The sequence below is a fragment of the Pan troglodytes genome, chromosome 20 (assembly GCF_028858775.2).
Source record: "Pan troglodytes isolate AG18354 chromosome 20, NHGRI_mPanTro3-v2.0_pri, whole genome shotgun sequence".
Classification (NCBI taxonomy): domain Eukaryota; kingdom Metazoa; phylum Chordata; class Mammalia; order Primates; family Hominidae; genus Pan; species Pan troglodytes.
This window is the reverse complement of record NC_072418.2, coordinates 21097380-21110003: the sequence shown is the minus strand read 5'-3', so window position 1 is coordinate 21110003 and position 12624 is coordinate 21097380. Positions and strand designations below refer to the sequence as shown.

Below are 12624 nucleotides of genomic sequence, written 5' to 3'. Positions count from 1 at the left end.
TCTTGAACTCCTGACCTCATGATCCACCCGCCTCGGCCTCCCAAAGTGCTGGGATTACAGGCGTGATCCACTGTGCCTGGCCTAACTCATCATGTTCTTATTTCATGGAAAGGATGTCTTTTTCTTTCTTTCTTTCTTTCTTTTTTTTTTTTGGAGAGGGACTCTCACCCTATCGCCCAACCTGGAGTGCAATGGCGCAATCTTGGCTTACTGCAACCTCTGCCTCCCTGGTTCAAGCAATTCTCCTGCCTCAGCCTCCTGAGTAGCTGGGATTACAGGCATGCACCACCATGCCCGGCTAATTTTTTGTATTTTTAGTAGATCTGGGGTTTCACCATGTTGGCCAGGCTGGTCTCAAACTCCTGACCTCAAGGGCCTCAGCCTTCCAAAGTGCTGGGTTTACAGGCGTGAGCCACCGTGCCCAGCCAGGATGCCTTTTTTTTTTTTTTTTTGAGACTGAGTCTCACTCTGTTGCCCAGGCTGGAGTGCAGTGGTGCAATCTCTGCTCACTGCAACATCTGCCTCCCAGGTTCAAGTGATTCGCCTACCTCAGCTTCCCGAGTAGCTGGGATTACAGGCGCCTGCCACCACAACCGGCTAATTTTGTATTTTTAAGTAGAGACAGGGTTTCACCATGCAGGCCAGGCTGGTCTGGAACTCCCAACCTCAGGTAATCTGCCCATCTCAGCCTCCCAAAGTACTGGGATTACACGCATGAGCCATTATGCCCAGCCCAGGATGTCATTTTTAACCTACTCTAAGGATGTTTATTTTATTTATTTCTTTATTTATTTTGAGACGGAGTCTTGCTCGTCACCCAGGCTGGAGTGCAGTGGCGCGATCTCGGCTCACTGCTAGCTCCGCCTCCTGGGTTGACACCATTCTCCTGCCTCAGCCTCGCGAGTAGCTGGGACTACAGGCACCCGCCACCATGCCCGGCTAATTTTTTGTATTTTTAGTAGAGATGAGGTTTCACCGTGTTAGCCAGGATGGTCTCGATCTCCTGACCTCGTGATCCACCTGCCTCGGCCTCCCAAAGTGCTGGGATTACAGGCGTGAGCCACTGGGCCTGGCCTCTAAGGATGTTTTTTAAAGAATAACAGCTTTATTCAGATACAGTTCATGTAACACAAGTCATCCATTTAAAGTGAGCAGCTCAGTAACATTTTGTATGTTCATAATATTGTGCAGCCACCACCTCTGTCTAGTTCCAGAAAATTTTCATTTCCCCAAAAGGAAACCCCGTCCCCATCAGGAGTCATTCTCCCCATTCCCTCCCATGCTCCCAGCCCCTGGTAACTACTAATCTGCTTTCTGTCTCTATTGATTTGCCTGTTGTGGACATTTCAGATCAATGGAATTATACACTATGTGGCTGACATGTAATCTGTGGAAACTTGTAGCTGTGAGGAATGTTGAATCAGGACCGGGCGTGGTGGCTCATGCCTATAATCTCAGCACTTTGGGAGGCTTAGGTGGGAGGATTGCTTGAGCCCAAGCCTGGGCTCAAGTTCTAGACAAGCCTGGGCAACATAGTGAGACCCTCATCTCTACAAAAAATGAAAAAATTAGCCAGGCATGGTGTTGTGCTCTTGTGATCCCAGCTACCCTAGAGGCTGAGGTGGGAGGATCACTTGAGCACAGGAGATCCAGGCTGCAGTGAGCTGTGACTGGGATTAGAGGCGTGAGCCACTGCGCCCAACCTATTTTCTGTTTTTTTTATTCCAGTCATCCCTGGGTGTGTGTGAAGTGGTATCTCGTTGTTTGTTTTTTGTTTGGTGGGTTTGTTTGTTCATTATTGCTCCTTGCAGGGCAGGGCTAACCCATAGGCAGTGTGCCCAGAGTAGCCAGTGTCTCGTTGTTTTGATTTGCATTTCCCTGATGACACATGGCATTGAGCATCTTGTTATGTGCTTTTGGCCATTTGTATAGCTTCTTTGAAGAAACGTCTATTCAGAGCTTTTGTTTTTCCAAGGACACGAAAACTGGCATTTTTTATTTATTTTATGTTTTTGAGACGGAGTCTTGGTCTTGTTGCCCAGACTGGAGTGCAATGGCATGATCTCTGCTCACTGCAACCTCCGCCTCCCGGGTTCAAGTGATTCTCCTGCTTCAGCCTCCCAAGTAGTTGAGGTTACAGGTGCCCACCACCACGCCCGGCTAATTTTTTTGTACGTTTAGGAGAGACGGGGTTTCACCATGTTGGCCAGACTGGTCCCGAACTCCTGACCTTAGGTGATCCGCCTGCCTTGGCCTCCCAAAGTGCTGGGATTACAGGCGTGAGCCATGGCGCCCGGCCTGTTGATTTATTTTTTAACGTTTTCATCTCCCTGTGGAGTCTCTTTTCAAATGTATTTTCGTGTTCCTCTGTTTTGAGGTCTGACGTTTGTTGCCTGGAAGCTGCAGTGCAGCCCTTGGGGACACTGCACAGCTTGGGGCCTCTGAATCCCGATGTGCCCTAGTCCTGGGCCCTGTTTCTTCTTCTCCTGAGGCCACACATCTGGCCATCCTGTTGTCCAGCTGTGGCCCAGGTAACTTCCCAACTGCCTGGAGGAGTGGCCCGAGCCTCTCTGCTGCCTGACAGCCCTGGGCTCACTGTCCTGCAGCCCCACCAGCAGTGATGAGGATCTGGAGTAGAGCTGTGGGGGATGGCCCTGCAGCAGTCTGTTGTCCCCTGAGGTCGTGGTGCCTCTTGCTCTGGGCCCTGGATTCTCTGGATCCTGCAGCAGTCACCACTCATGCTTCTGCTATGCTTTCCGGTGTCTTCGCTCCTCCTTTTGTCGCTGCCTTGCCTGTCCAGTGGATGCAAATGCCTGTTCTCAGTTTTCTGTCTTTAACTGGGAGTTCTGTTTATATCCACATGGCTCTCCTCTCAGGCCACCAGGGAAGTGACACCTGCAGTGGTCTGTAGCCTAGCCCATTTGTTAGGGAGATGGGCTCTGGGTGTCACTGGCTGGCAGAATGGCCATGGCCCTGGACTTAAGTCTCTCTGCAGGGCCTGGAGGGGCGCTAGGCTGCCCTGAGATGGCACAGCCCCCGGGAATTGAACAGTTGGGTCAGAGAGGATACCCATAAGCTGCAGGGTTGCTGGCGGGGGTGGGGGATTCCACTTGCCCAGATCACATGGAGCAGGAGAAGGGGCATGCACTGGGGTGTTTCTTCCCTTCTTCCCCAGCTGCATCACCTAGTCAAGCTGGTGGCCACTCTGCCGCCCTCCAGATCCTGCTGTGACCTGGGCTTCCAGGAAGGCTGTCTCATCCTAGGCCAGGGCCCTCCGTTCTCTTCTGCATTTTGGACAGTTTCTGCAGTGAGCGTTCTGAACAGGATGAACAGCTGTCTTTAAAAGCAGGGTCCAGCACCCTAGCGTGTGTCCCTGGTCTCTCCGGTAGCAGGCACCTACACAAAGTGACCCTCCTCTGGGCTCAGGGGGACAGTGAGTGGGGAAGTCCTCCTTTGGGTGAAGTCGGGGGCAGGATGGCCTCAGGCCCAGGCTCCTGTGACCCCTTGGCCCTGCTCTGGATTTGGGAGGAGGGGGGTCCCTTCCTTGAGGCATCTCCACCGGGCCCCCATGTGGATACAGGCCTGGGGCCCCTAGGCCCCCTCAGCACCTTCTGACCTAGCCCTGCCTCTCCTTCGCAGGAAGCTGTGCCAGCCACAGAGCACTGGCAGCCTCCTTGGAGACCCTGCTGCCTCCAGCCCCCCAGCCGAGCGTGGGCGCTCGGCCTCGCCCCCACAGGTAAGTGAGGCATGCCTGGGGTGACTGTCCCAAGCACCTGCAGGGCACCCTGTGCTGCATCAGTAACCCTTGTCACCTTCCTCACCAGCTCCTTGGAGCATGAGCTGCTCCGAGTTGAGCCGCCTCCCTCCGCCCAGGGACCAAGGGGGAAGCTGTCGGGTTGGGGTTGGGGGCAGATTCCTGCCAGTGTGGCCGCAGCACCCCAGTGTCACAGTGCGGAACCTGGGACGGGGGGCGGCTCCCTGATGTGGGCTCAACCCTGGGCTTCCTGCTCCTGTGTCACAGTTATCACTGGGGAAGCATGCTGAGCACAGCAGCGCTTTAGACCAGTCCCCAGGGGTGGCCCGCTCACACACTGGGCCCTGCCCTCCCCCTGCATCTATCCCAGCAGGCTGATGGGCCCCAGCTGAGGCCACCCTGAGCGGCACCTGGGACCTGACTTGGTGCTCGGGCGCCCCCATGTGGCCAGCGTGGGCCTTGCAGGAGGCGTTGGGTTTTCTAGCCAGGCCAGGGGATTGCCTGTTGCTGCTCAGCCACTCTGTGCTCCCCTCTAAAATGATCTCTGCTCCTCTCCAGAAGCGGCTGCAGCCTCCTGATTTCATCGACCCCCTAGCCAACAAGAAACCCCGGATATCGCACTTCACTCAGAGAGCTCAGCCTGCCGTTAACGGGAAGCTGGGCGTGCCCAATGGCCGTGAGGCCTTGCTGCCCACCCCAGGCCCACCAGCCAGCACGGACACCCTCAGCTCCAGCACTCACCTGCCCCCGCGGCTGGAGCCCCCGAGGGCCCACGACCCCCTGGCCGATGTCAGCAATGACCTGGGCCACAGCGGCCGAGACTGTGAGCACGGAGAGGCGGCTGCCCCAGCCCCCACTGTGCGCCTCGGCCTGCCCCTGCTGACGGACTGTGCCCAGCCCAGCAGGCCACACGGCAGCCCCTCGCGCAGCAAGCCCAAGAAGAAGTCCAAGAAGCACAAAGACAAGGAGAGGGCGGCTGAGGACAAGCCCCGGGCCCAGCTTCCAGACTGTGCACCTGCCATCCATGCCACCCCCGGAGCCCCAGCAGACACCCCAGGTAGGTGCCCAGGCAGGAGGGCGTTGCCGGGACTCTAAGTACTGGCCCCACACCTGCCTCACCCTCATGGGGTGTCGAGGGGGCTCAAGCCAGGGGAGGGTACCCTGTTGCCCCAGGCCCCATCAGATTTGCCCTGTGTGCCTGGCACCTGGCACCCTATGTTCCTGCACCTGGTCCTCTCTCTGCCTGTCTGGAGTGCCCGGTGCCACTTGCAGTCAATGTGCCAGGCCAGCACTGGGGGCCGGAGGCCCAGAGCCTTGTGGGGAACTGAGGCCGCAGAAGGGGCTAACATGCAGAGAGGAATGGGGCCCAGGCCCCAGCTCTGACTGCAGGGAAGCCCCAGGAGCCAGGGCCATGCTGAGGTCTGCTGGGGTTCAGGGAAGGCAGTGGGGGCCCAGGCAAGCCAGCCCTATTCAGGGAGAGGCAGCACAGGTGCAGATGGGCAGATCCTGGTGGGAGAGGGATAGCACCTGGACCTCTGTAGGCACCGTGCGACTGTTGTGGACTGTAGGTTTCTGCTGTGGGGACAGGGCCTGGCAGGCTGGGATTGGGGAGCCAGGAGACCTGGGCGGCTCCGAGACCACAGCCCAGGCACCTAAACTGAGCAGCAGTAGCACCCGCCTAGCACCGTGGCCATGAGCCTGCGCAGCTGTTCATTTATAGGAACCAGCAAAAGCAGTGGCCAGCGTGCAGCGGCTGTTCCACCACCATGTGCGACAGGGGCTGCAGTGGTCCCATGTGGTGATGGCGGCCAGTTGCAGATGGCCACTTCGCTCTCGGCGCCAGCTGGCCCAGGGCAGCCCAGGTGGTGTCACCTGTTGTGCTTTTGGGTTGTGTCTCTGGGGAGGAGGCTGAGTCAGGGGATTCCTGGGATGAGGGTGGGAGCCCTTCTTTCATTATAGCTTTGCGTTGCTCAGAGGGCCATGCCCCGTCCCCTGCCGTGGCTGGAGAGCAGGTCCTCACAACTGTGGCTGGGTCTTACTGGATAGGAAGGAGGACTTTCGGGGTTGGGTCAGCCCTGCCTCGTGCTGGGCTTCCCACCTCCCGTGGGACTGCATGTGGGGGCCGACGAGGAGAAGGTGGCCTCACTCCCTGGGCAGCCTCTCTGACCAGGGCCATGCTCAGGGCAGGACTCCTGATTCCCAGGACACACCCACACCCCACAGCCAGACCTGGGCCACGATCAAATGGCAGGATCTACCATTTGAGACCCTTGGCCCGGGTCCAGGGTCCACAGACCACTCTGGGCTGTGTCCCTTCCTTGGATGCCCAGTGCCTAGGTGCCAAGACAGGCCTGGGGACTCAAGGTGGTTTCCTGTCTGGCCTGGTGCGTGTTGGCCCCTAGGCAGTTCATCCCCAGCCCAGGGGCTGTCATCTCTACCACAGGTGAGAAAGTGCAAAGCAGGGGTAGATGTCCCAAGCACCAAGAAAAGGACAGTGGAGGCACCAGAAGCTGAGCCTGGTGCTGGTGGTCCATGTTACCAGAGTCCTGAAGGTGGTACTTGTGCAGGGCATGTCTTAGCTGTCCTGTGCCCGTGCCCGGGACAAGCAAGTAGAGAGACGTGGGCTGTGAAGGGGAGAGATGGGGAGAGGAGCTGCTGTGGGGGTGTTCTCCGGGGCCCCGAAGCAGGGACCAGCTTGGCCGGCCCCACACAGCCAGAGCTTGAGTAGGAGTCGGGGGCCGCTGAGGTTTGCCAAGGGCTGGACTTTGAAGGTCCCACTGGTACCAGGTTGAGCTGACCCTGAGCCTTGATTTCCCCATTTGTCATCCTAGCTGGTGAAGATCTTGGGGCATGTCAAATGAGGTAATGTTGACCAGCCTGACACATGGCAGTTACCTGTTGTAGAATACCCACGGAGGCCACTGTGTGGGGGGAGCATGGGCTTGGCCTTCGCAGCTGCGCCTTGCCTCTCACTTCCTTCTGGCCCGGACCAGGGTCAGACCCATTCAATACATGCCCATTGAGTTGCATCCCTGGGAAGGCCACAGCCTCTTAAAGACAACCCAGGTGGGGGTGGTGGTGATATTGAAGGCAGTGTCTGGCCCAAAGTGGGGAGTGTTAGAAACTTTGTGGGGAGTGAGCTTCGTCCACTTTTGGGAATTTGGCAGCAGAGAAGCTGCTGTGGTCAGCCCAGGTGTGTTACACTGAGAGAGAGGGCTCAGCAAACTGGAGATCGCAGACTCCTGCTCTCTCAGGGGATAGTGCAGAGGGCCCCTGAAAATGTACACTAGGGCCAGGCACAGTGGTTCCGCCTATAATCCTAGCATGTTGAGAGGCCAAGTCAAGAGGATCACTTAAGTCCAGGAGTTCAAGACCAGCCTAGGCAATATAGGCAAGCCTCCTCATCTCTACTAAAAAGTAAAAAAAAAAAAAATTCGCCAGATGTGGTGGTTCACGCCTTTAATCCCAACGCTTTGAAAGGCCAATTCAGGAGGATTGCTTGAGGTCAGGAGTTTCAGACCAGCCTGGGCAACACAGTGAGACCCCATCTCTACAAAAAATTTTTTTAATTAGCTGGGCATGGTGGCATATGCCTATAGTCTCACCTACTTGGGAGGCTGAGGCAAGAGGATCACTTGAGCCCAGGAGTTCAAGGTTGTAGTGAGCCATGATCGCACCATTGCAACTCCAGCCTGGGTGGCAGAGCAAGACCCTGTCTCTAAAAAAAAAAAAAAGTGTATTGAGGATACATCTGAAATTGATAAAATCATTTCTGTATTGGAAAGAAAGCCACTGCAAGAAGGTCTAGGAAACGCACTAAATTGTAGTTGTGGTCTTAGGCGACGCGCACTTCAGTCTTCCTGCCCCTCCCCTCCCTGATTTCCAGACCCTCAGGGGTGTTGTCTTATGTGGCCGGGGCACCCCACCACATGGCTCAGGAGCAGGACAGCTGCCTGGGGTGCCATCTAGCCATCAGCTGTGCAGCTTTGGGCAGGCCCCTGAAGGGGCGAAGGGCTGAGCGTCATCATGGACACTTTGCTCACGGATGGCCGATTGGGGTGGCCCATGGGCTCCTCTGGCTGGCCCTGTCCTGGAGCTGCCTTGTGGAGCGTGCAATTCAGTGTCTAGTGGAAAGGACGGGATGATCTGGGTGGGGCGCAGACCAAGGGCCTGGAACTTTGTCAGCACCAAGAGATGCAGGCCCTGCTGGCCATCTTGTCTTTGTCCTGTCTGGCCAGAGACTGGGATGCCCCAGAGACTCAGGTCAAGCCAGGGGTCATTTGTTTTCAGCTTAGTGACCTTTGACATGCAGTCAGTGGAGGCAGCAAGGGCCTGGCCTGGGGGAAGCTCTGACCGGTTGTGCAGGCTTTGGCCCTGCAGTTCCCTGACCTGTCCGCTGTTTGCCAAGAATGTGACTGTGGTGATGCCTGGGTGCTCTGTGTCCTGCAGGGCTTTGCCCTGGACACGCAGGTGCACGCTGAGCTCTGCTCACCACCTGGAGGGCATGCCCAGGTCCAGCAGCCCACAGTTGCCAGGTGCGAGGGGCTCAGCCCTTGCACCTGCCACACAGTCATCCCCTCTGCTATCCCTCTATGTCCCTCCAGCAGCAAAGTGTGCAGTTTTCATGCATGTCCCCATCCTGGCGTGCTTCCTGCAGACCGGTGCCATGGGCGCAGACTCAGGAGGTATGTGTTTGCTCTCGTAGGTTTAAACGGAACCTGCAGCGTTTCCAGTGTTCCCACGTCCACGTCGGAGACGCCTGACTACTTGCTGTGAGTGTTTGTCTGGGCCCTGCAGGCCAGGCCTCCCTTTTCTGGGTTCAGACCCCCTCCCCCAGCACTGCAGGTTATCAGAGGTAGAAGCCACTGCAAGTCTGAGTATGTGAATTCCAAACATAGCAGCCTCTTCTGGGCCAGGCCCCCTCATAATCCAGGGAATCACCCGAGAGGCCAGGCCGCCGGTGGAGCCAGGATGGCCACTTCCTGGGTGGGGCTGGGTCCTTCCAGCCTCCACTCAGTGGCCCCTCTCTCCTGTTTCAGGAGGTACGCAGCCATCTCCTCTTCGGAGCAGCGCCAGAGCTACAAGAACGACTTCAATGCCGAGTACAGCGAGTACCGCGACCTGCACGCCCGCATTGAGCGCATCACGCGGCGGTTCACCCAGCTCGACGCCCAGCTCCGGCAGCTCTCCCAGGGCTCCGAGGAGTATGAGGTAGAGCCCCCCCGCTGCCTACTGTGCCCTGGCTCTGGCAGGAGCCAGGGCCCACTTGGGCGCGCACCATCGCCACCACGAGCCTAGTGGCCTGCTTGGTGGCCCCAGAGTCTGGCCCTTCCCCAGGCAGTGCTTCTCCCCCTGGTGCACTCCATGCAGCAACCCCATGGTTCTGGCCCGGCCCTGGGGTCCTGTTGTGGGAGTCCTTGAAGGCAGCCCAGGTTGTCAGCCTCCTTTGCAGTGGGGACAGCTGTGACCCACCTCCTTGGATGGGGGCGAGCCGGGGTACATGGATCCCCACATGTTTGAGTGCCTGGGGTCCTCTCACAGCCTAGGACACAGGGCTCTTGGTACCTGTGCCAAACCCTCAGGAGACTCCGCAGCTGAGCTCTGTCCAGCACCCTGGGGCCCATCCATGCTGCCACAACTATAGCAGGGGGAGGTGACAGGTCCCTGTGGTCCTAGGAATCAGGACTCCTGTGGTCCCCTGGCTTGAGCTCACAGCTCATTCAGCTGCCCTGTGTATACAGAGAGTCTCCACCCTTAGCCTAGCCTTGGACGCAGCCGCCCCACCTGCCACCTTTCGGAACTGGTGACCTGACTACAGGGCTGGGCCCCGATTAATCAGATGCCGGGGTCTCTCTTGGCCAAGGCCCCTTTGCCTTCCAAAGACGACGACTCATGATGGGGTTCTAGGGGCTGCGAGCCACGGGTTCTTGGGGCATCTCTCCTTCCCCTTCCCTCCCTCTTTGCTGCACCACCCCACCCCCTCCCCACCCCCCCACGACATGGATACTTCCTTGTCCTCCCACGCCCCCACAACAGCAGTGCCTCACCTGCTATTGCCTCCAGGGTACCCGGCAGCCTTTCCCTCATGCCCCACCCACTCCGGAGCTACAGCTGCTGTGGGCCCCTGGGGTGTTACTTGGCCTTGTCCTTGAGGCTGCCCCACCCTCCCATGCCTCACCCTTCTCAGAGCACCTAGGACCACTCAATTTGGGTTTCCTGTAGGCGGGGACACATTCTGTTTTCTCAAAATTTTGTTTTTCTTCTAGACTACTCGAGGGCAGATTTTGCAGGAATATCGAAAAATCAAAAAGGTGAGTGTCTCTTGTGTTGGGGTGGGCTCCAAGTGAGCCATGGGAGCTGGAGGGAGGAGGGTGGGCCCGGGGCAGCCTCCCTGCCCGCTACTTCCAAGGTGTGGGGGAAGAGCCTTTGAGTCTGAGGCCAAAGTTGCCCCACCACCCCCAGCTAAGTCTTCAGCTGTGGCATCCTGGCCCAGCCACACAAGCTGCGGAGGTGCGGGGGACCAACTCCCACTCTGCCCTTGGACCACAACCCTCCTTGCTGGGCACCAAGCCCAGGTTTTTGGTTTGGGGGGGGCACTGGCCTGCTTACAGCGGGGAGCAGCACACAGGGCGGCTCTGTCCTGAGCATGACTGTGCTGTCCCACAGACCAACACCAACTACAGCCAGGAGAAGCACCGCTGCGAGTACCTGCACAGCAAGCTGGCCCACATCAAGAGGCTCATCGCCGAGTACGACCAGCGGCAGCTGCAGGCTTGGCCCTAGCCGCCCTCCCCAATGGCGGGGATCTGGGAGGGTCAGGGGAGCAAAAGGCGGTGAGAGAGGATTTATTTAAAAAAATAAACCCGAGGAAGATGCTCATCTGAGCCAGCACCGCCGGCTTTCAGGGCAGCCCCTGCAGACGTCTCGCCCTGGCGGGTGGCTGCAAGCCCACCTTGGCCCTCCCTGCGCTTCCTGAGCAGTCCCTGCCTATGATGGGCCCCCCAGGAAGCCCACTGCCTCCTCCCTGGCTGCAGCCTCCGGGGTTCAGCCTCCTGTCTCGCCAGAAGACTCCTAGGCCCTTGGGGTGGCGCGCCTGCCTTTTCTAGTTTTATACAAAGACAGCCACTTTTAGCTACTGCTAATGAGACTTGAGTCTATTTTTGTACAAAAGAGAAGCAAAATCTTTTTTCTAAACCTGTGCCTCCCTCTCCTCGGACACCCAGGGTCTAGCCGCTGCCCTGGGTCCTGCCTGCAGTATTACAGAGGTCGTCGAAAGGTGCAGCTGCGTTCTGAGGGCGTGGGGAATGGGCAGGTGGCCTCTGCTGGTCTCTGGCTCTACGTTTAGGCACCCCTGTCCCCAGCCTCTCCTCCTCGGGCAGGGTCTCTGCTCCAGCAAGCAAACAGGGTGGCCCAGGTGGCTATTTTGAGAACTCCAGCTGGTGCCCCCAGACAGCTGCTCAGAGCCAAGGGGGCAGAGGGCTTTCAGCGCCCCCAGGCCTGCCCTGCTATTTCAGGCCCTCAGCTGTCGGGGGCCACTGTGTTTCTGTGCTCCAAGTTGAGACTCGGCCGCAGCGGCGTCAGACTTTTCTTTGCGATGTCCTCGGTTTCCCATTTGCTGCTGCTGCTGCTCATTCCACACTGTTGAGACCTTGTGGTCTCGATGCTGCTGGCCTCCCTCCGTCCCTCTGTCCACTTGTGGGTCCTGGGGTCGTCTTAGCAGAGCCACCGCCAAGGTTTGCACTCAGGGAGGGGCTGATGGAGGGCTGGGCGCCATGGGGTCAGGGAGGCCCCAGGGACCCATGGGCAGAGCTGGGGAGCCAGGAGGATGGGTCTGCCTGCTCTGGGGGTGCAGGCTCTGCAGACACCCCAATTGCTGCTTTGTTGCTGTGCCTAGTCTAGTGTCCCCCAAAGCATCAGGGGGCCACGCAAGTGTGCGTGTGTGTGTGTGCGTATGTGGGGACCACCCAGGGCATGGTGGGGTCTGAGGCGTGTGTTCCCATTTAGGGCTGAATGAAGCCATGACTTGGGAAGGTGGTGGGGGGTGGGTGGCGGCTGTGACTCAGGGCCCAGGGATCACATGGGGGTCACTGCTGCCATCAGCAGTCAGGCAGGGAGAACAGAAATGCAAAAATACAGATGTGTCTATTTTTCTAAACTTGGGGGTGGAGGGGTGCCTCCTGACAGCTTCCAAAGAGCTGACTGTGGAGGGCCCACAGTGTATCCCACCCCTGCCCGAGAGTCTCTCTCCTTTGGGACCCCCGGGTTCCCAGAGCTCCGAGGAAACTGATCCTTCATGTTTCAATAGCTGTTGTTGTTTTTCTCTTTGGGCCGGGCCGGGCCGGGGAAGGGCCGAGCAGGCTCCAGGAGGCCTCCAGAGTCAGCTGGACCTTGCTGTGTCGCCCGCAGGCAGCCCTGCAGACACCGGTGAGGTGGGATGATTTCAGGAGGTCCCAGCCCGGGACTGCCCGCCCCTCTGCCCTGGGAACCAGTCCAAGGGGCTGTCAGTTGAATTTGCCTTTTTGTTGTTGTTGTTGTTTTTGTTGTTTATTTGTTCTCCTTTTAAGGAATTATGAAGCTAAGAAAAGTTTTGTGTTTTGGGGGTCGGTGGACAAAGTTCTAGTTGATTAAATATGGTCTAACTTATTGATACTATTTTTTTTTCTTTTAATGTTGTACTGTGGAGAAAAACTATTTTGAGCCATGGGGTTGGTGTTTACAAGAACTTTCCACTTTTGCCAAAATGTTACAATTGAAAGGCATCTGCGTCTTCAGTTTCCTAATATTTTCTTAAAAGATCTAGTGTCCTTTTTGTACACTAAACAGGTGAATGCTGACTTTTTTCATTCTCCAATAAATTTCACTGAACTGAA

General features: G+C 57.5%; 1 protein-coding gene across 1 annotated transcript in view; it reads left to right on the top strand.

The window, feature by feature from the left end:
- Nucleotides 1-12624, top strand: part of ELL (elongation factor for RNA polymerase II) — a 76724-nt gene extending 64100 nt beyond the window's left edge. Inside the window, exons 7-12 of the mRNA XM_016935516.3 lie at nt 3640-3736; nt 4313-4811; nt 8460-8526; nt 8794-8965; nt 10021-10065; nt 10421-12624. Of these exons, the coding sequence (XP_016791005.1) occupies nt 3640-3736; nt 4313-4811; nt 8460-8526; nt 8794-8965; nt 10021-10065; nt 10421-10537 (997 nt within the window). The 3' untranslated portion in view covers nt 10538-12624. The remainder of the gene's footprint in view (nt 1-3639; nt 3737-4312; nt 4812-8459; nt 8527-8793; nt 8966-10020; nt 10066-10420) is intronic.